The sequence below is a fragment of the Miniopterus natalensis genome, chromosome 1 (genome assembly GCF_054644295.1).
Source record: "Miniopterus natalensis isolate mMinNat1 chromosome 1, mMinNat1.hap1, whole genome shotgun sequence".
Lineage (NCBI taxonomy): Eukaryota > Metazoa > Chordata > Mammalia > Chiroptera > Miniopteridae > Miniopterus > Miniopterus natalensis.
Genome location: NC_142081.1, coordinates 84,975,300 through 84,998,491, shown reverse-complemented (window position 1 = coordinate 84,998,491; position 23,192 = coordinate 84,975,300). Strand labels below are relative to the sequence as shown.

Sequence of the window (23,192 nt, the reverse complement as noted above, 5' to 3'; positions counted from 1 at the left end):
ATGGCTCTTGAATATTCAACAAGATGTGAATTCAATCCCAAAAGGCTTCAACTGAGTCGCTGCTGGATTGAAAGTTTATATTCTTTCAATGAGTTTATTTTTAAAAAGTCACAGTTTTATTATCAAAATGCACAAGTTCAAGAGCTATACAGCATGCCACGTTATTTTTGAACTTTGTTTTTCCTGATACAAAATGATCTGCAGTTAACATTTCAGTCATTTTTAGGAATAAAAATCAACACAATGAATTTATCATTAAAAACAATTAGGGCAATGATTCTCAAGGATAAAGGAAATGGAGAACCACATATAAGAATTTCTAGGGAAATTCTTAATTTCAGTAAGTTTGAAAAACTGGATTGACTATTCAAATTTAGTTATATTTGGAAAACAGACACCCAAAAAGCTAAACCCCAAAGCCCAACTGATTATTCTGCCTAATATACTAATATATAAAGTAAAACTTCAATCTAATTAAGTAGTGGGGGCATGGGTTTAAGAGAATTTGAGAAACAATGATGTAGAAAAGCAGTCAAAATTAGTTTAAAAAGGCTATAGAATTTTTTTTTTTTTTAATCCTCACCTGAGGGTGTTTCCCATTGCTTTTCAGAGTAGAAGGAAGAGAGAGAAAAAAAGAGAGAGAAAAACATTGATGTGCGAGAGACACATCCATTGGTTGCCCCCCGCACTTGCCCCAACCACGGCCGGGGATCGAGCGCACAACCAAAGTGAACCCGGGACCCTTTAGTCTGTGGGCCGACGTTCTAACCACTGAGCCAAACCTGGTAGGAGGGAAAAAGGCTATAGAATTTCAAATGTCATTTTATTATTCAAATTACATAGTATTTTATAGGATTATAATAAAGAAACTAATACTAGTCTAACTATCAAGACCACTTAAGGGATTGGTAATAATGTGTTGGGATTAACATACCAATTATGTACACATTTTCTTTAAGTTTATAACTAAAAGTCTACATAGGTTCCTGAAGGTGTGAATAAACTATTTAATTCCTTCGTAAATAACAGTACAAAAGCAACTTCAATGCAACCATTTTAGGAATTCTATAATAGTAACAAATTAACTTTCAATCGAAACCAATTAATTCTCTGGAGGCCACTCCCCTGTTTCTGACATGTGTACAAGATATGTCAAATGGTATATAAGACATTAATTTAACTTTATGGAGCACCTTCATTTATATGCCAGGCCCTGACACAATAAAAACTAAAACGTAGTCTCTGCCTTCTAAGAGCTTACAGTAGAGCAGGCAAGCCACTTATGTAAATAATCACAACTCACTGTAAAACAGCTGTAACAGAAGTAGGTTCAAGGAAGACTTCACACAATAAAGAAATGGTATCTTAAAAAACTAAGAGGTTTGCAAAAAAAAAAAAAAAGGGGGTAGGAGTGGAGAGAGGACAGTTTTGGCTATGAAAACACAAACAAAGGGACAACAGCATCTGATGTTCTAGGACTAGGTAAGTGGTTCTGCATGACTAGTGTAAGGGAGAAGAGCAAGTAGTTGAGAAGAGATGCTTGGACTTCTTGGCAATGGTGACTCAGAGATTGTAAATTATTCAAATTTTCAAGCTATATTTAAAAGCAGAAATCTATTCTGAGATGCTCACTTTCCAGCATGAACATGATAGTGTTTTCTCTTCACTTCAGTGTCCTCTCTGTATAGGAGATAGGAAGATTTCCCAGTCAAGTCTATGAGGAAGTAGGGAGGAAAACTCATACATCTGAACAATTACTTTGTCACTAGAACATAATGAAGGACTATAAAATTCAAGCTTTAAGGGTTAATGAAGGGAATAGTATGTTTAAATTTATAGCATTAAGAATGAGGTAAGGTCTAGAATTCCCCCTAAACAAAGGATAAAAAAAACACCAAGGATGACTTATCAAGCATTAACAAGGACAGAGAATACTCAAGCTAAAAGATTTTATGAAACGTGTCTAATAACCAAAACATTGTGGGACTGAAAATCAAAGGACAGGGTCTGAAGAATGAAAACCACAAGGACAGAACATTATTACACAAAAATATGAAATTAAGGTTAGTCTACAGTTTTAAAAAGTACAGCCTTGTGACTTAACCCTTAATATTCTTTGTTAATTTAAAGATCCTGTGATAAATGAGACTCACTATCTATGCACACAAAATTAAACATGAAAGCTTTAAAACCCTGATAAAGAACAGGGTAGCAGAAACAACCTGACCAAATCATCCTAGCAAAGGCTGCAGGCAGTCAAGAAAACTGCTAACAGCGCATCAATACTGTGTTCCAACTTCCCTAGCTTTTCCCTATTATAATGAATGTTTTCATGATCAACCACCAGCACACTTTTATGAAGCTAGAAGAGTCTGCAAAATTTTTCTTCACAAATCAAGTATTAAATGCAAAACACTTTATTTTGATCCTCTCCTCATCCAAGCCAAAATATTCCAAAATAATATTTTACTAGTATTGCGTTTTGGCTACCAGAAAGTACTGCTCCTATGAGTCCAGTACAGGTCAGAACTTTTCAGAAGATGCCAACATTATGTCATGCTTTTCTGACATACTGTCACACAATTTAGAAGCGATCAAAGATTAAACCAAAAGACTAGCACTATCTAAATATATCAACTACACTAATCATAAATTTATTTTAAAATGCAATTGCTCCTAAAGGTCATTTCAAGAAAACTATCTGCTAACACCTCAAGTCAGTTCGAGTATAACAACTCAAGTGAAGGCTCTTTCTCAAACAGATAAAAGCTAAATGAAATTTACCACTTAACTGTCTCAGGGACTGAGGGATGGGGGTAGGGGAGGGGAAAATATGAAGTACCAAAGACTTATTTAAAGCAACAGCAGTGGCTCCAGATACTACTCAAATACATCTTACTGACCTGTCCAGTTGCTAATATGCTTAGAAACTTCTCCACTGTCTGGCATTAGGTCTGATCTAGGGTATTAAGATGTCCATACCACAAAATATTAAATTAGCTATTTAATGTTTAATTTTAATATTTAATGCATACAAATTGTACAAACTATAATATGCACACACATCTGTGAATCAAGAAAAAAGATGACAGAAGAAAATTCTTTAAAACTCAAAACACATAAACATAAATTTGGAAAATTTTATACACACACACACACGCACACCACTCTTCCAGATTCCTAATGATAAAATTCACATTCCTTAATGTCCAGTTCAGAGTTGTTCCTCCTGTGTGTATTCTCCCTAGATCTGCAGTTTATAAAAATTTAAATTAAATATTTAGAAGTTCCAGTTTTCTAGGCTCCATTCCTTGCTGCTCTGATTCAAAGTAATACAAATGGAGATGGAGTCGGGGCACTTGTAGCTTTAACAGCTTCTGAGGTGATTCTAATAAGCTGCCAAATTTGAGGAAATTACCCTAAATGTGTTTTTGGTTTTTGAACTCCTACATCTATGGTAAAAGCCCCTAAACTGCAAGGTCCTGGGTAAGAGCAGGTACCAAGTTAGATAGAATTGCCCTTGCCAGACTGCCAGTATTTTCCTTCCTAACTCTAAAGGAAGAAGGAAGCAGGGGCTTGAGGCCTAAAATTGCTGAGCTGACACTAACTCATTAGTCAAAGGAATAAGAGTAAACCTAATAATATACTGGGTCACAGTCCAGGCACTTAGCTAAATGTTTATAAGTGTTCTGTGTACATAATTTCATTTAACCCCACAACAATCTTAGGGAATGGACACACGAACTCAGATATTAGTAGTGTCTCTAAGGTCACTTAGTCACAAGCATTTGAAACAAATCTTTAAAACAAAACTGAAAGAAAATTTTAGTCATTAGTTAAGCATAAGAGGTAAGGCAAGTATTAATAATCTCTAAGCACACACTAAAAAGTACTCCTAGTTGATCCTCTCAGATTGATATTGTTAACACCAAGTGTCTGTTGAGTCCACTATGCAGATATTAAATAACAACTAAAAAAAAAACGGGGAGCACAGAACAATTTGAAAGCATTTTAATAAAAATCCTGGAAAGGCTATTTATAAAATCCTTCAGACATTTTATGGCATTAGAACATGTCCTATGAAAAAACTGATTTACCTTCAAGATGATAGGATTTGAGGCAATTTTATTTTCCCCATTTCTGCCATTTTCTAATTTTTCTGTGTGTATGAACAAAAATTTTTTACTACAAGAACTATGTACAGTCATACATCATTTTATTGTACTTTCCAGATGTTGCATTTTCTTCAACAAATCAAAGGCAAGACCCTCTACCAGCAAAATGTCCAAAGTATGCCCATTGTTCAAGAATCTGTTAATTCCAACCTTACCTTAGTATATTTAAAAAATAAGGCAGACGCCTGGCTGGGCATGGCTCAGCGGCTGAGCATCAACCTACGATTCAGGAGATCGCGGTTGGATTCCCTGTCAGGGCACATGCCCAGGTTATGGGCTAGATCCCCAGAGTGGGGCGTGGAGGAGGCAGGCGATTAATGACTCTCTCCTCACTGATGTTTCTCTCTCTCTCTCCCTCTCCTTTCCTCTCCCTGAAACCAATAAAGATATATTTTTTTTAAAAAAAAGAACTTTAAAAAAAATTAAAAATAAGGCATATAAAATTTTTCTTTAGGGAAACAGGAATATCTGTAAAGCTACACAGAACAAGATGATTATATTCTCCTGAACTGTGCTGTCCAATTCAGAAGCCAATGATTATCCATGTGGCAAATAGGCACACAAGATGTGCTTAGTTACAAACTAAAATATGCTACAAGTGTAAAATACTGGATTTCAAAGACCTGGCACAACATGAGGATTGCAATGTCATTTTTTAAATATCAAGTACGTGTTGAAATAATATTTTAGATATATTAAGATATATAAAATATACTCAAATTTCACTTCACTTTTACTTCAATATGGCTACTAGAAAACCATGCCATGATTTGCATTTATGGCCCACATTATACTTCCATTGGACAGTGCTGGCTCTAGAACCTTGTTACTCACATACAGAGAGCAATATGGGTACCACCTGGGATCTTGTTAAAGAGAGGCAGACCTTTGGGCTCCACCCCAGAACTGCTGAACTAGAATATGCACTTTAGCAAGATCCCCACGTAATAGTATAAACATTCAAATCTGAGAATCACTGTTCAAGAAAACTGCAATCATTTCCCTTAAATCATGACAATCCCAATATTCTTTTGTCCACCCATATACTGAAATATTATCACAAGCTGTCAGACACAGTTCTAGGCAACAGTGATACATAGGGATAAAATTATTAACAAAACAAACACACTCCTTGTTCTTGTGGAGCTTATAAGACTAGCAAACATTAACTAAAATACAGTCAGTTCTGCTATAACACTTATTTTGAAAACACAAATTTGCTTCAGTGCTAGATGTACCAGGAAATTATTTGAGCACAACACAAATTTCCCACTTACTTATGAGTAATTTCACCTCGAGAAACACTAGCTGCAACCAGCTGAACCAAGCTACACAGGGAATTCACAAAGCATGCGCGCACATACCTGAAACATCTGCCAGCTACCTTAGTTCACCGTATGAGTTGTCATATCCAACCACAACTGGTGTTACAACTTTCAGAGGGTTATTTCAGATAACCCTCCTTCCATCACTTCACAATGATTCACAAGTTGCAATCCTTCCAACAGATGTCCACTTCCACAAGCCTACTTCAGGTCTTTGTCAAGGTAAAGTCATATGTATTATATTGTTCATGTACTCTTTAACCATTTAATATGTTATGCTATGATTTTTGTTAGGTAGTATGTTTCTTTTTAATGTACCACTGACATTTTTTAACTCTGGTCCCCCGTTAAACACATTTTCCCCATAAATCCTGTGGTGCGATTTTGTGTAGCATTGTAACTTTCAGGAATACATTATGTCAGGTAGAATGACTATGTGTAAATAGTATGAGGTCATGTTAAGCACAAGGAAAGAACAAAGCAGTGGAAAGGACAGACAATGATGGGGATGCCTGCTTCAGAGTGACCAGGAAGGGTAGGGAAGGCCTCTGTGAGAGGGTGACATTTAAGCAGACACATTACTGAAGTGAGAGAGTGCACCAGGAAGACATACAGAAAGAAAAACATCCCAGTAAAGAGCATAATGTGCAGAACTCCTAAGACGAGAATAAACTTCCTATAAGGTGAGTATGGACAGAGCAGCACAAATGACAGGAAGAGTGGTTGAAGAGGCTGAAAAAACACCCAGACACCAGGGTCTTTTATAGGCCTTGGTAAGTAACAGTCACTGGAGGGTTCCAAGTATGAGAGTGATGTGAGCTGAAGGGCTTCTGAACTGGACCATTCTGGTTAATGCACGGAGAAATAATTGTGTGAAACAAAAAGGATGCAGGGACACCATTCAGGAGGCTCTTGCAGAGTCTTGGTAAGAGAAGGTGTTAAGCCAAGACTACAATGGTTGTATTTTAAGTACAGAGAAGTGGTTATACTTGAAGTATAATTTGAAGGTGGAGATAAGATTTTAAGAATAGCAAAGAAACTTGCTTTCCAGTTTCAGCAACAGGCTGAATACTTTTCAGCGATTATTCCAGTGAAACAGGAATAATCTGATTAACCTATTTCAAAGGAATCAGGTGAGAAACAATGTAAAGGGCTTTGAAAATTAAGAAATACCATATAAATCATAAAAAGTAGACTCTTCATAGGATATATTTTTAAGTCCCCAATAACTGCTTTTGACATAACTGACAAATATTATTTACAGTTCTTAGTATGAAGTCCCCAAAGCAGAATCCAGTTACAGATGTGGTTCCAGTTACAAAATCCCTGTAAAGCCCTGGCTGGGTGGCTAAGTTGGTTGGAGCATCATCCCATATACCAAAAAGGCTGCAGATTCTATCCCCAGTCAAAGAGAGTACCGGAGGCAACTCATCTGTGTTTCTCTCTCACATCGATGTCTGTGTCTGTCTGCGCCTCCCCCTTCCTCTCTCTAAAAATCAATAAAAATATATCCTTGAGTAATGACAAAAGACAACAAAAACCAAAAAAACCAGAATCCCTGTAACAGATGCCCCAGCTCATTGCTGCTTCACTGCTATCTTCACTCTTTCCAGCATCCTAACAAAATGATATACTACATACACCAAAACCATTCTGTACAACAGAATAAGACAATAAACAGATGTTTAACAGAGAGACAATCTAGAATATATAAATTTTCTGTGAATTATGGACAAAAATCCTAAGTATATTACACCAAGAACTTTAAATACATCTTGCACAAGTAAAAAACAGTTCAATTAATACTGCCTTAAAAAATCAAAGTAAACCATTCCTGAGGATTTTTCCATTGCTTTTCCGGGGGGGGGGGGGGGGGGGGAGGAGGGAAAAGGGGAGGAGGGGGGAGAGAGAGAAAGAGAGGGAGAGAGAGGGGGAGGGAGGGAGGGAAGAACACCAGTGTGAGAGAGAGACATCCACTGGTTGCCTCCAGCACGCACCCTGACCAGGGCCAGGGCTCAAGCCTGAACCGAGGTACGTGTCCTTGGCCAGAATCGAACCCGAGACCCTTCAGTCTGTGGACGGATGCTCTAACCACTGAGCCAAACCAGCTAGGGCCCAAAATATTTTGCTTGTGAAATAGAAATACCATCGCATCAAGAACAATACAAAATAAGCTTATCTTAAAAAAACAAAAAACATGTTAAAAATCTAATGACTAAGACTATGGGTTCAAATACACGCACAAATATTTAAAGCATTTTTTTAAATTAAGGAAAAAATACTGAAGAACAAAAATATTAATACTGCTAATGTGGCAACTGTATTGTTTCTCTTGAAATGGAATAACCGTTTCCTGTGATCTTTTAAAACTAATCTATGGAAATCCAATGCAAATTTATCTGCCTAGTTTAACATTTCTCTATAAAGCATCAATCAATAAAAATAGGTAATATCTATCTCTGATCTTCATTAGAAAAATTCTTAACATTAGTTAATGGTATTGAAATCCAAATTTTAGATTCTGTATAAAACTTCCAAGTTGCTTTGAAAACAAATTTTGGAATGTAAGAGCTTAACTTGAGAAAAATGGCTTCTTCCCAGTAAAAATTTTGGCAAGCTTTCACATTAAAACTTATTTTCCAAAGTGAAACTCTGACGAGATAATTTAGACTACAAATATACACATACAATGTATCAATTTCAATGCCCTGGTTTTGATAATGTACTATATTAGGTAAAATGTAACCACACTGGAGGAAGTTGGGTAAAGCACTGAGAGAATACAAGCAAAATCACCTTTAAACTAATTTGTGCTTTAGTAAATACTAACCAAGTAAGCTTTCAGTATGCCTTATGTTTCACCTCCAACGGCAATTACAACTTACCAAGAAGGGACTAATTTCTAGACTCAGCCCTATCTGTTCAATTTTATATAAGTAAATTTTCCATTTGTAAAACCGTAAAACAGAGATATTCTCTGTTCTATCTGCCTTCCAAGATCAAAACGAGGATGAAATGAGACTTCATTTTCATAGTATTGTCTAACATTACAAATGCAAAGCATATTTCCTTTTATTCAAAACCGAGTTATTAGAATAACCAACTATAAGGCTGTGCTATACAAGTACCCCAGTCTATTATCCAATGTGAAAAGATTCAAACATTACTAAATTATATTTAAATAGCTATAAAAACACCAATTATCCCCAAATGGCCCCACTGAACAATTCCTTCAAATGTTAATTACAGTAATCTTTGTTTGAAAATTAGTTACAAATATATTTTCAAATATTTCCAGATATGGCTAAATGACAAAACAAGATAAAAACTTTCACTGTGCAGATAAAAATTTTTAAAACTTTTAGAAACAATGGTTACCAAACCACCAAAGGCAATTTTCCTTTGTACTCAAAAGAGATCTGAATGCTACCTAAGGAGCTATGCAAATTAACTAAAGTTCACAAATTAGAGACCCAATAAAGAATATTTTTCAATTAACTGATTGAGCTAAGACATCTCTTAAAAAGATGTTTCTAAGAGGTATTCCAAATATGTCTTATAAGTTTCTTAGCTAATTCTGAGATGAAAGATGAGGAAAATAGAACAAGCCTAAAGAGGCTGAAGTTTTATGGAACACCTTTAAAGAAACCCTGTAGCACGGCCGGGCGTGGCTCAGTGGTTAAGCATCGACCTAGGATCCAGGCAATCGGGGTTCGATTCCTGGTCAGGGCACATGCCCCGGTTGCGGGCTGCAAGCCAATCAATGACTCTTTCATCATTGACGTTTCTATCTCTCTCTCCCCCTCTCCTTTCCTCTCTCTGAAATCAATAAAGATATATTTAAAAACAACAACAAAACCCTGTAAACATTCCTAAACTCATTTTTACTACTATCATCATTCTTAAATTTAAAGTTATTTGATAAAATAATCATTAGAGCTGGTCCTCAAAAAAAACCCCCAAAAAACAAACAAAAAGCCACACACACACACACACACACACACACAAAAATACTTAAACCAAATGGAATACAAATTCAACCTGTATTGTATGTTCCCTCTTTTGAGGTTTGGATGTCAGATGAACCTTTAAAAACATATCTCAGCTACAAAGAACAAATCTAAAAACTGTACCTAAGACTCTTGCTTGTCACCCAGCCGTGCGTGGCTCAGCAGTTGAGCATCGACCTAGGATCCAGGAGATCACAGTTCGATTTCCGGTCAGGGTACATGCCCAGGTTGCGGGCTTGATCCCCAGTTGGGGGCGTGCAGGAGGCAGCCGATCAATGACGACTCTCATATCATTGATGTTTCAATTCAACTCTCTCTCTCCCTTCCTTCCTCTGAAATCAATAAAGATATATTTAAAAAAAAAAAAAAAAAGATTCTTGCTTTTGATTATTTCTAAACAAAAGATTATGATTTGCAGAGAGATCACAGAATATATAAAACAACTTATTTCCCCTTAATTTACAAGATAACCTACATTCCCTTAATAAATCCTAAGGGATAAAACCTCTTTTATATGTGCATACTATGTTGCAATAAGTCTGTACAGATTTCTAGAGTGACAATCCTTCTCAATCCCTGCTTTCAAACTTTTGACTGTATCCCTTAAACTCCTTTCTGCGCATTATTTCTAAACTGTCACTTTTCAAGGAAATCCAAGGTGCCATGAAAAACAACAGATACATTTGTTTAACTTGCTTTGTAAAATGCGTTACAAATCAAAGCACATACCCACTTAAATTATTAGACATTTACTAAAATCATTAGTTTTAAATTCCTAAAGTAAAAAAATAACAAATTTGAAATGAGTTCAATAAACAAAATAGTAATCTATTCTTTTTTTTTTTTTTTAAATATATCTTTATTGATTTCAGAGAAAGGAAAGGAGAGGGAGACAGAGAGAGAGAAACATCAATGATGAGAGAGTCATTGATCGAGCCCGCAACCCAGGCATGTGCCCTGATCGGGAATCGAACCCTGATCGCCTGGATCCTAGGTCGACACTCAACCGCTGAGCCACGCCCAGCCGGGCAGTAATCTATTCTTACATTGTTTCTTATACATGCTGAGAGCATAGATAATCCAACTCACTTGCATTTGACTCTGGATAATGACTTTGACTTTATATATATTAATCTTAATATGTATTTCAATCCATATTTAAAGATAAAAGCCTACGGAAACACAAATGCCTGTAATAAAATTAAACATATGTACTTTTAAAAGCTTAGTTTCAAACACATATCAGCAATAAAAGAAAACACCTAGAGTGTAACGACTAAATGTCTAAGTATTATATGAAGGGACAATCACCACTTTACATCTTTAAAAGACGGAATTAACATCAAAGATGCACTCTGAACTCCAGAATGAAGATCTCTTATTTTATGGTATTCATTATTCCTACAAAATATAAAGGAATATTGCAGCCAAGTATTTTAGAGATTGTACAAATACGGATGGAGTTACAGAATTAGTTAACAGGCTCCATAGGAAGACAGGCAAGCAGCTAAAAAGCAAGTTAGGAGGTGAGGCCTAACTCGGCAAATAAAGAAAAATAAAGAAGTTTCTTATAAATAGAGCTAAGAAAACATCAGCAACAGATGCAAGTAAAAAGGAAACTAAAAGCCAATAAGAGGTACCTGGAGTTCACATAGGAAGTAAAATTAAAATCAAACTGAAGAAAACAGGAATAAGGAAAAAGAAGCCAGCTACACCGCTAACTCTCAAGAGTCAAAGCCTTTAAGAATAGCTTCAAGGGCAGGAACGCATCTTATCTTTACTTCCAGGATTACCACACCACTGTTGGCACAGTGGATGCCCAATGTTGTTGAATAAATAAGCAACAGAATGTTTTTTAAGATTATTTCACCTGTAAAAGAATTTATTAAGCATGATTCAGTATAAATGTACATCAAGTTCTCTAGAGCACCAAAACTGACTTCTTTCTGAATTTGACGACAGATGACAGAATAACCAGATCATAATCACTAAAAGAGAACCTAAGATACTTATGTTTAAGGAGATGAGGTGTTATATCCTATTTTGTCACAATCGTCAAATTTTAAACATAAAACACAGTACAGTACATAGCACATGCCTTCCAAGACCTAAGGTTTGAAATGAAAACCACTATAGAAGAGTGATTGATAACAGTATCATCTCAGACTATACAAAACACTATAGAAAATTTACCCACAAAACTGAAAATACTAAGTTTAAGTAATTTTGCCATCAAAGAACTAATACTTTAATAACCAAACCCACCTTCTATTACTTGCAAACAAAAATATGGTTTACCTGCATAAGTAGCACAAAGTTATAGCTATACTCAAGAGAGAACTGCATTTTCTATTCCATATCAATGAAATCTCCTTAACTATTAATTTCCTCAACCTAGTAATTATGCACAGAGAAGGCAAATGTTTCTCAACATTTGATCACACTGAGTAAAACTAACTCTTCCTAGGAGACATAAAAGAGAACCAGAAGATGCAGAGTATTTTTTAAAAGTAAGCAAAGTCTGAGAAGCTAGTTGACAATCAGAGGCAGAAAGCCACTGGGTACACTCTGAATTTCTTTAGAAGCTTTTAAAAGCACAATCAATATTGTATATTTATCTCAAACAATATTCATTTAAGTGATATAAGATCTTATAGTGGGGAAAATATAGATGTCTTAATTATCTTAGTGAAAGGTAATTTAGAAGTGAAACCTGTATTTTGGTAAATTTGGGGAAATTAAGCCTGAAAATAGTTATTGAGTTTATTTGAATTTTTCTCAACCTCCTACCACAGAGAGCTGAAGGCAGGGTAATACCTGAAGGTACTAGCATTATACAAAAGAAATGAGGCTAACTTTTTAAAAGTTGAATATCTGAATGAACATAGAAGGTACATTAATAAGATCCAGGGAAACATGGAAAATAAATTTTAAATGCTTACAACAAAAACCCAAAAGTAATTCTCAAAATCAGAAATGGCTTTTTAACCTGTGAACTGTCTCCAAACACCTGTTTTAAATTCATAACTTATCATTAGGAAACACATTTGAGGCCCTCAATATATAGGTTCAAACAACAACAAGAATCTCAAAATTAACTAAGCCAAATAAAGTGAAATCTTTACTTAAAAAGGTGAAAGTTCCTTTCTTGGGAAAATGTCTTGAATTTCCCTCACAATTAATAAAGCATCAGGTAGACTATATTCATAAATTCATTCTCGTATTATTAGCCCCTGGAGTCCAATTTTTAGATGCTCCTGTCAGCATCTTATTTCTACAATAACTAGTTCAGGAATCAAATAAATAGAAATAATAAATTTTCATGACATAACCATACAGCAATGTCTGCAAGCTAGAAATATTACTGCCACCTGTTATTTTACATAGAGCAATTGTTTAAAATAAATATATGTGAAAGTTTCAACAAAAAAAGGCTACTCACCACCATCCCTCTCTCTAACTCTGTGAATATGCACATTTTTGGCCTTACTGTGACCTGTGCTGTCACTGTATTTGTTTTCAGGACTATCAGATCTCCGCAACATTTTATTTGGTGGTGAAGGATCTGCGGCGTCTCGCATTTTCTCATGTCTGTGATCACCGCTACTGGGGTGACTTTTCGATGAATACTTAAGTGCCTGTAAAACATCACCCCCCCAAAAAGAGACAAAAAATTGAAACTTTAAACTTAGTTTTCTAAATTCATTTTACTGTAAAATTTTTTGTTTTAACTTAAGTTTTATGAATTTATATCAATAAAATTAAAATTTCCATTTTTAATTATGCCCTTAAGTTATTCAGACAAGGTCTAAGTAAATGCCTAACAGTTATTATAAAGCTCCTCATACAAATCATACCACCTTATGTTAAAAAAAAAAGGGACCAGTCCATAAAGTATCTTATAAATAAATGAAATCAAATACCTTGATACATTAATTCCTCAATAAATTTTTCTGGGAATTAAAAAGTAAATCTAAAGAAAAGTAAAAACTGAGTACTATTGTAATCTACTTCCACTCTACAACTGATGCAAAGATGAAAGTATAATGAGCTTAATTAAAGATGTTTCTGCAAAGCTACAAAAAAGGAAAAGCATCGGTTTCTCCAATTCTCCTACTCAAAAAAGGATTTCAATCCTCCCTTACCTACCGACAGGTGTGGGAAACAATTTCAAGGTATAAAAAAAAGTTGGCTGATATTTCTAACACAATGAAACTTAATGAACTACTTCAAAATAATGGCTTAATTTTATCCTATCGCATACTTAAGACAACCATGATAGACCAGTCTTTTACAAGTGTAACTAATTATGTTTTTGAGCAGCAGATTTAGTAGGGTTTAATCTTTGATATTCAAATATAATGGCCAATAGTTTACAAATCAGGGGATTCAGGGTTTTTAACTTGAGCTTTAACTTGGTCCAGCCAGTTAACTATCAGCTTAGAAACCTGCTCTCCTATCCCTGAAGTGACTAAATGTAAACGGACGATAGATACTTCTAGTGTCATCTGATAGTTCATAACCATTTATGAGATTTTTCCCCCCTCTAAAAACAGGCGCCACCTGTATCGCAATTTTTTAAAACTTTACATGCAGCAACTGCAGTAACAAAAAGAAACTTACATCCCTAGAACCATCGACATTAGAATGAGTTATCCAAGTATCCAAAGATCTCAATTCCTACAGAACCAAAAGCACTATCTTTCACTAACTAGTAAGGCAACTGTTTGCACCAAAAACAATTAACTTGGGAAGGGACAGTGGTTTACAACACACTTAGAGTTGCAAAACAATTAGTTGTTTCTTCCCAGGCCCTTCATCTAATTTTAGTACCTTAACATTAACTTTTATTTCCCCAATACAATACAATACAATACATGTGGTTCAGAAGACACCTATCACCTTACCCCAACGATTCTTTCATACCAAATAATCGAGTCAGGTCATTTCTGATTGGGAATGATTTTTTTTTTTCCTTAAAAAACTGAACTTCCTCAACTCACCTGTCAAAATAAGTCACTAAACCTTGCTAGGGAGCGCTAAAGGACCCAACCACAACATTTTAAGTAAACCAGCGGTGCTAGTTTCGGATTTGTTGCACCGAAAGGCCTGTAGCGACTTCTGAAGCCTGCGCTCGAGTACTAGGTCCTCCCTTCCCCCTCCGTCCCCGCATCCACCCCTCCTCCCCGGTCTGGGCTGGTACCTGGTAAGGCTGCGAGTCCCCCCTCCGGTCGTGACAGCTGAAAAACAGGAAGAGAGTCGGCGACATGAAACATCTCGATGAGAAGGAGGAAAACGGGTGCCCCCCCAGGGCCCCTCCCCGCGGGACACCTACCAAAGGAACCGGCGGTGAGCCCGCACACGCACACTCGCCCTTTTAAAGGCGGTGACGAGGGCGAAACGCCGCGAACCAGCCCTGCGCTCCCTCCACACTCACTCCGGCCTCGCCTGCTCGCGCGGCCGCTCCTCCTCCCCAGTCCGATCCGGATCAGGGTTAACAACAAAAATGGCGGCTCAGCCAGCAGCAGATAAGGAGGAACAGCCCCCCCCACCCGCCGCCGCTGCCGCCGCCACCCCCGCCCCCGCCGCGGCCCAGCCAGAAACGAAAAGCCAATTTACCCATCACTGAGTCTCTGCTGTTTCCTCGCATACATTACCATCAATGCACGACCTGTGAGTGTGTGTCGGGGGAGGGGGGAGAGCAGCCGCGAGAGGCGGGCAGGCGGGCGGGCGGCAGCACCGGCACCAGGGTCCGGCGCGCCCTCGGCGACTCTCAGCACCTCCCCGTTAGTGGCGCCGGCGCTCCCGGGCCATCTCCCTCCGACAACACCACGCTCACTCTCAGCCCGGGGAGAGGCGCCACCTACACGGCGGAAGCGGCCAACCGGGGAAGGGGGGGCAATAAGACGCGTCCTGCTCAGCCCCGCGGAGAGCGACTGCCTCCTCCGCCTTCACCTACTCCTGTTCCGCCGCCTCCTGCCCTCCTCTCCCCCTGCCGCCGCCTGGCCCTTCTCCTCCTCCGCCTGCCGCCGCCGGTGCCGCCGCTGCCGCTCCACCAACTACATCCGGGCAACTCCGAGGCTGCGGCCTTCGGCAAACCTCGGCAGTTTCCGCTGCGCCCCTCCTCTACCACCCTCAGCCCTCCTCCCTTCCCCGCGCAGTTCCGGAAGGCCGCCTTCGGCAAACCTCGGCTCGCTTCGGTTTTCCTCTTCCTTTGAGGCCTGGCTCGCCGTCAGTTCTTTCCGGTTGCTGCTGCTTTTCTTCGCTCTCACGTCCGGCCACTGCCGTTCCAGTTTAAGAAGAGTCCTGCCTGGGGACCCGCTCGAGGCTGGTCCCAGGGGCCCCGGGGTGCGTAGGGAGGGAGCCGCCTCCGGGAAGAGGACGGTGGGGCGCGAGAGAAGCCATATCGGACAAGGAAGGGAGGCTGGGGCTACTGCGCGTGCGCCGAGACCGGGGCGGGGAGGGAGAGGGCGCCCTAGGGGAGCCCTGTGGGTGCCCCCCCCTCCGGGCTTGGCCGGGGTGGTCGCAAATCCGTCCGTGGGCGACCTGTTACCCCGGAGCTTCCCCAGTGAGCAGCGACCGAAGCTGCCGTCATGGAGGTGGGGAGCTCACTCAGGCCCTTTGCTTGGAGCCGGAACCGGGCCTGAGCACCAGCCTCTAACCCGACGCCTAGCGCGCCACCGGCCTGCGACGGGCACGGGCTGCTTGGAGCTTGCGCGCGGCATGTTAGAAGTAAGTCACATCTCCAGAAGCGAGCTTTCCCGGCGAGGAGTGACGAATGTGAAGGTTTTAGGGATAATTTGTAGAGGACAACAAGGCCGTGTGCCTACGCCATGTAAAGTGGAGATTCTGAGACTGAGCAGGAAGCCCCGCTGGGGCAGTGAATTAAAAGGTGGATAAGCCTGGAGTTTTAGGAGAATGGGTGACCTGGAAAAAGTGTTGAACCCACTCATCCTGCTTAAGATTTTCCACCCCCAGCCTTGCCTAATCCACCCTCTCCTTAATTTACCATTTTTCTCCTAGTTCATTTTTGGAGGTTCGGAGTGTGAATCAAAGCCTATGTTGGGTTAAATGAAATTGCTACAAATTTAATTTTACAGACTGCTACAGGCACGGTAGCAACACTGGCATGGGGGGGGGGGGGCAGGGTCAAGTATACCAAAAAAATTAAGTCTTATTTGAGGGTGGTGGTATTCAGGTGATTTTTTTCGTGCTCTTAAACTCCTTTTGCAACAGTAATAAAAAAGGATTGTAATGCACATGAAGTAAAAGTACAATTATTTTCATAGAAGAAAAAAGCAAAATAGTAAACAAATTGGAGGAAACAAGACCTCTCCAAAAAACAATATAAAAACTAACTGGTTTATTTGGTATCCAACAAGTTACCTTATTTTAGGACCTAATGAAGAGATGGAATGATATGAGGAAAGGACTCTGAGATCACAATTGAATAAGAATAATTACATAATTTGTCACATCCACCAGCCAAATGTTAAGATAATTGCTGTTTGTGAGGATTAGTAAAAGCCTACTTAATGCTCACTTAAGCTGTCAGTAACTAAAGAAAAAACTGCCAATGACTGAAATGAGAAAGCTAGAGTCTTACATAATTTCTAACACTTGTAACAAATACATTGAAGACAGGAGACATCACATTAGAGAAGCACAAAAGGTAACGTGTAAACCTTATGCAGAAAACTTTGAAAACTGGCAGCAAAATGTGTTTCTTGTTTGATAATCAGATGTCTGCTCACATTGATATATATATATATACCATTTGATCAAAAGCAGCAAAACTGGGCTGATCTATGGAGAATACAGTTCCAGGCAATGTACAGTCAGTCTTCATCATTCACAGATTCTGTTTTCAGGTTCGACTACTCACTAAAATTTATTTAGAAACCCAAAATCAAGTTAATGCAGCATTCATACCCATATGCAGAGTGGCAAAAAATTTAACTTGCTTGACACATTTTCAGATGAAGTTACACAAGGCTACACTCAGCCTTATTGTTTCACCTTGCATACTAAAAACGTGCTTTTCACTATATATATAGTGTTTCATATTTTCATGCTTTTTATTGGTGATTTTGCTGTTTTAAATGCCCCCTCTCCCAGCATAGTGCTGAAGTGCTGTCTGGTATTCATTCCTAAGCACAGGAAGGCTATGTGTGCTGTGTCTTGTGGAGAAAACACATGTCCTACATAAGCTCCCTTCAGGCTTATTATCACTAGTGCTCTTGGCCATGAGTTCAGTGTTAATAAATCAATATATGTTAAATAAAGTCTCTAAACAGAAACATAAAACAAGATTATTTCCTGATTGGTTGACAAAAATGTGACTAGAGTCAGGTACCTAATCCTGTATTTCCCCTAGGAGCAGTTCAGTGTTTATTGTGACTTTATAGAACATTACCTCAAATAATGAGAATTGACTATTTACACATTTAAATGTTACACCCATTTTTAAAAACTCATTGCCTACCTTAGATTTCCATTATCTGTTGTTTTAAATCCTCTTTTCAAATACCTCCAATTCTCTCTTCCTCCATTTTTACCTAAACCCTGGTTAATTCACTGTATGCTTGCTTCAGAAACACTTAAACTTGGCTGGAGAAAAACACGCAATCATGCTAACTCCGAAGTGAGCTTCTTGTGTTTTCACCCCCTCAGACTAATTTCCCTAATCCATTTATCCTGCCCTCTTAGGCTGCTGACTACAAGTCCTCAATCATAAGTCATTATCTCGCTTATCTCTCTAGAAAATAGAAGAAATAACAGTCCTGCCTCCTCACACTTGCACCTACCAATCTTCCTACATCTGAATACAGTGCTACACTCTACAGTAACGGTAAACTGTCAAATTTCCTAAGACCAGACTTGCCACTTTTGCATCGAGTTCCATTTTACTTTGGAATTGTCTGCTCTCCTTGTGAATTTTTTCTCTCTGAACTGGATCACTTCTGTCAACTTATAAATGTGTTTTAATAGTTACCATTTGTTTAAAAACAAAAACAAAAAACCCTTGACCCGTATCTCCCTCCACATGTTACCCCATTGCTGTCATCTGTTCTCCTCTACAGAAAAACTTCACCTCCACTTCTCCTACACCCTCTTGAACCCACACTCCATTGAAACTGCACAAGATCAGCAATAGCCTTTCCTCTTGCTTCTCTTCCTATTTCTTAGTCTCCTTGCTGGTTCCTCCTCATTTCCCAGCCTCTAAATGCTAGAGTGCTCTAGAATTCAAATCTCACGACTTGGACTGCTTCTCCTCTCTCTGTTCTCTCTCACTAGGCAATCCCATCCAGATCTTTGGTTAAATGAAATCCCCATTTGAATCTCTAGCCCACACCTTTATCCTAAACACTAGCATCACACACTTAATATATCCAAAACCAAGCTCTTAATTTTTCCCCTCAAACCAATCGTTCAGGTCTTTCCTCTAAGGACTATATATGATGGTACCTGACCACCCTTTCTCCTTTACCCTGCTCTATTTTTCTTATACAGTTTGATACATAATATGTTACATATTTTGTCTATTGGTTATCTCCCACTAGAATGAAAGTTCTTTGTTAACCTGCCATTTGGCCCAGTGATCCCACTTCTAGGAATATAGCTTAGGAATCCTGAAACACTAATCAGAAAGAATATATGCACCCCTATGCTCATAGCAGCGCAATTTACAATAGCTAAGATCTGGAAACAGCCCAAGTGCCCATCAGTAGATGAGTGGATAAAAAAGCTGTGACACATTTACACCATGAAATACTATGCAGCTGTAAAGAGGAAAGATCTTTGGCACAGCATGGCGGGAACTAGAAAGTATTATGCTAAGTGAAATAAGCCAGTCGGAGGAAAGTAAGTACCACATGATCTCACTTATATGTGAAATATAATAAACAGAATAAACTGGTGAACAAAGTGGATCCAGAGACATAGAAGCATGAAACAAACAGAGATCTCAGAGGAGGGGGGCATGTGGGTAGGGAGAAATTAATCAAAGAACTTACATGTTATAAGCATAACCCATGGACACAGAAATTGGTATGGAGAAAGTCGGGGGGATGGGATGGATGTGAGGTCGAAGGGATCAGTGGGGATAAAAAAGGGACATCTGTAATATTCTCAACAATAACGATAAAGGAACTTTAAATAAATAAGAAAGTTCTTTGTTACATATCATTTAAATATTTGTTGAATGATAGAATATTTGCCTATAAAAATATATACAAAGAAGATAGCAAAGTATTGTAATTATTATGAGAAAAAGGTGTATGGTTCTGTTTCTGTTTTTTTCCTAAAAGAATTATAAATCCAACCCTGCTGTCACAAATACAATGGGGAAAGTTGGATTATTCCTAATATGGATAAAATATTATATTGTAACATAACATTTGAAAAAGTACATACATTTGCATGTATAGCATCTTAAGGCTACTGTTTTTATTTCTCTCTAAAGAGTGAATTCAAGTTTGTAAATGAGCAAAAGACCCATATTTCTACCAATAGATTAACACATATCAACCAATAGTGCAGGAGAACTTTTAGCCCATAGTCTATAGGTGATCCTGATTTCAGTGTTGGAGGAAGAATCAAAAAGTGAAGTCCTCAATCTCTAGTTGTAAAAGGGCCTTAGAAAGGTTTTGCTGGAATTTCAAAAGGGTCACAAAATAAGGCTGTATTCCCTGAAAATTTTACGTCCTTTTTTTATTTTTGTATCTTTTTTCCTTGCCCTTGCCTTCCCCTCAAACTCGACATAGTATAGTGTTTAAAATCATGAGTTTTGGAATCAGAATGACAGAATGTAGAGCTTTAGCTACATCATTGACTAGCAGATCACTAAAATCTCAGAAATTTTGCTCCCTCATATCTAAAATTGGCTTGATAGTATATAGGTCTGTCTGTAAATAGTAAATTATAAGTTTAGCACCTGGCACCTGTGTATCATGTCTTAGGATCATAGTATTAAGCAAATTCACTTGGTCTCTGCTCTTATGGAGTTTATTTTTTAACTACAATACGTAACTGAAAAGAGACCCTCATTCTCAGATTTATAATGTGAAGCTTTCATTCACTATGTGGGGAAAAAATAGGAAAACTACAACAAAAATCACTGTTTACAAAAGGGGAATAAAAACCTCCAGGACAGCACCATATCAATATAAAGTGCAGCCAAGATTGAGAACTATACACTAAACCAATGATTTTCAACTGGTGTGCCACAAGAATTTGAAAACATGCAATACCTGACTATTTAGTCAGGGGCACTGACCTCTTTTCTCTTAGATTGTCAAATTAAAAAATGACACCAGCCAACACAACAATACTCATCTGTTGTGAATGAATTAGTATTATATCTGGGGGTGGCTGGAGGTGGAAGTAGGTATAGGGGGGATAAATGGTGATAGAAAAAAATTAAAAATAAAATTACATTTTTTTTGGTCAGATTGGCAAAAAATATAGTACATTTTTTTGGTGTGCCACAGAATTTTAGTAATTAGTTTATGTGTGCAATGAGATGAAAAAGGTTGAAAATCACTGCCCTAAACCCTTTTCCTCTGTCTGGCAAAACTTTGGCCAGAATTAACTCCACTATTGACTTTTTTAGTACTTCTGAGCAGCTACACGCTGCTGAAGACTGTTTAACAATAGAACGGATAAATTCCACTAAAATCTCATGATCACCCAAATCAAATGAACCCTTAGTACAGCCCAGCAATCTTGCATTTTTCTGTTCAACTTTCCCATCACTCCAGCAAGTTTTTCAAATATCCACTCTTATTGAACCTATCCCCCTTATTTTACTGCTTCCCCTTTACTGTCAGCAGGTAACTTCTCCTAAACTAAAGCCACCAAATGGAAATTTCTTCCTGCTTCCAAATATGCAGATCTACTTATACTCAACTTATCCTCTTTATTTGCTCAACAATTTATTGAGTACCCAGTATGTACTGAGGATACATTAATGAACAATACAAAAAAATCTCTACCCTCCTGGAGCTTATATACTAGTGGGAAAAGACAGGCACAATATACATAAGTGATGTGGTAGTAATTTAGAAAGTAGTAAGTGCTGTGGAGAATAGAGGGTGACAGGAAATATCAGATTAAGGAGTAATATTTTAAATAGCATGGTCATTAAGCAAGGGACATTTGAGCAAAGACCTGAAATGTGATGAAGGAGCAAGCTATGTGAATGTCTGGAGAGGAGGGTCCCTTGCAAAGGGAACAGTAAAAGCAAATGTCATGAGGCAGGAGTGTGCTGGTATGCTCAAGAATAATGAGAGCTATATGGGTGAAATGTAGTGGCTGAGGGGGAAAGTAATAGGAAATGAGGTCAGATAGGTTAAAAGAGAGGGTGGGGAAGCAAATTATGAAGGCTCAAATAGGCTGTTATAAGAAGGTTGGAATTTAATCTGAGATGAGAAACCATGGAATTATGAGTAGAAAAGTGACACTGCCTACTGTGGTTGAGTAGTCTATATGACAAGGAAGGAAGCAGGGAAACTGGAATACATCTGTGTTGTCCTGTAAGGCTATTTCCTTCACATATGCTTTTCTTCTACCCCTTCAATTACTTTACACTATCAGTTTTCCTTTGTGTACTCAAACTCTGCCTTTCACCTGGATCATTTTCATTTGTTTTTAAGCATATCTGAATCCTATGACCAAAGAAAAAAGAAAAACCTTCTTTGCCCAGCTGACGTGGCTCAGCAGTTGAGCATCAACCTATGATCCAGGAGATCGCGGTTGGATTCCCTGTCAGGGCACATGCCCTGGTTGTCGGCTCGATCCCCAGAGCGGGGTGTGGAGGAGGCAGCTGATCAATGACTTTCTCATCATTGATGTTTCTATCTCTCCCCCTTTCCCTTCTTCTCTGTGACATCAATAAAGATATATTTAAAAAACAAACAAAAAAAACACCTTCCTTGACCCCAATTACTTGCTGTCACGTTCCTCACTTCAGCCAAATTCCAGTAAGACTCGTCTCTGACAACTCCCTGGTTTCATTCTTCACTCCTCTATTCATATTTTGTCAAAATATGTGTTCCTAAGGCAGTACTTCTTCAGTAAGTAGTACTGATTCTCCACGGAGCATTTGGAAATGTATGGCAGTGTATTTTTGGTTTTGACTTGTATAATTTTGATTATAACAAGGGTGAGGTATGCAACTGGTGTTTAGTTGTCAAAGGTCAGATATACCTAACATGCTGCAATGTGTAGGACAGTCCCCCACATTTAAGAATTGTCCTGATCAAAATACCAATTTCACCCCATTGAGAAATAATCTTAACGCCACTCTTTGACTTCTATGTATATTCACTGAATATTTTTCAGTCTTTTTCCTCTTGATCTTAGAATATTTGACACCAATAGCTACTCTCTTTGTATTACCCTTCTCCCTTGGTTTCTATAATACATCACATTCCTTGTTTATATCCTACCTCTCTGACAGCTACTCTCATTTCTTTTTATAGACCCATCTTCCTCTACTCCACTACCAAATGTTGAGGTTCTTCAAGATCAGTCACTTGAAGATGATGTCAACAAAAATTGCGAGTAGGGAACTCCAAGGATATGTCCCTCTACATAAAGAGCATATAAATTGCAAATATTATTAGAATCAAGTTTATGTGAACTCTGGAAGCTAATCAAACATTACAGTAACCAGACAG

The 23,192-nt window shown here is 38.3% G+C and overlaps 1 protein-coding gene and 1 pseudogene across 5 annotated transcripts in view; one reads left to right on the top strand and one right to left on the bottom strand.

Annotated features, from left to right (window-relative positions):
- Positions 1–15,753, bottom strand: part of WAC (WW domain containing adaptor with coiled-coil) — an 88,880-nt gene extending 73,127 nt beyond the window's left edge. The window contains exons 1-3 of one of the 5 annotated variants that reach the window (XM_087823734.1): positions 15,697–15,753; positions 14,714–14,750; positions 12,953–13,148 (exon numbers count right to left, since the gene is read on the bottom strand). In XM_087823734.1, the coding sequence (XP_087679860.1) occupies positions 12,953–13,091 (139 nt within the window). In that variant the 5' untranslated portion in view covers positions 13,092–13,148; positions 14,714–14,750; positions 15,697–15,753. Of the gene's footprint in view, positions 1–12,952; positions 13,191–14,713; positions 14,751–15,129; positions 15,490–15,696 lie in introns of those variants that run through there. The other 4 variants (XM_087823729.1, XM_087823749.1, XM_087823725.1 and 1 more) reach the window with 4 other exon arrangements.
- On the top strand, positions 15,173–15,989 carry LOC148094250 (uncharacterized; annotated as a pseudogene).
- The last annotated feature ends 7,203 nt before the right edge of the window (positions 15,990–23,192 follow it).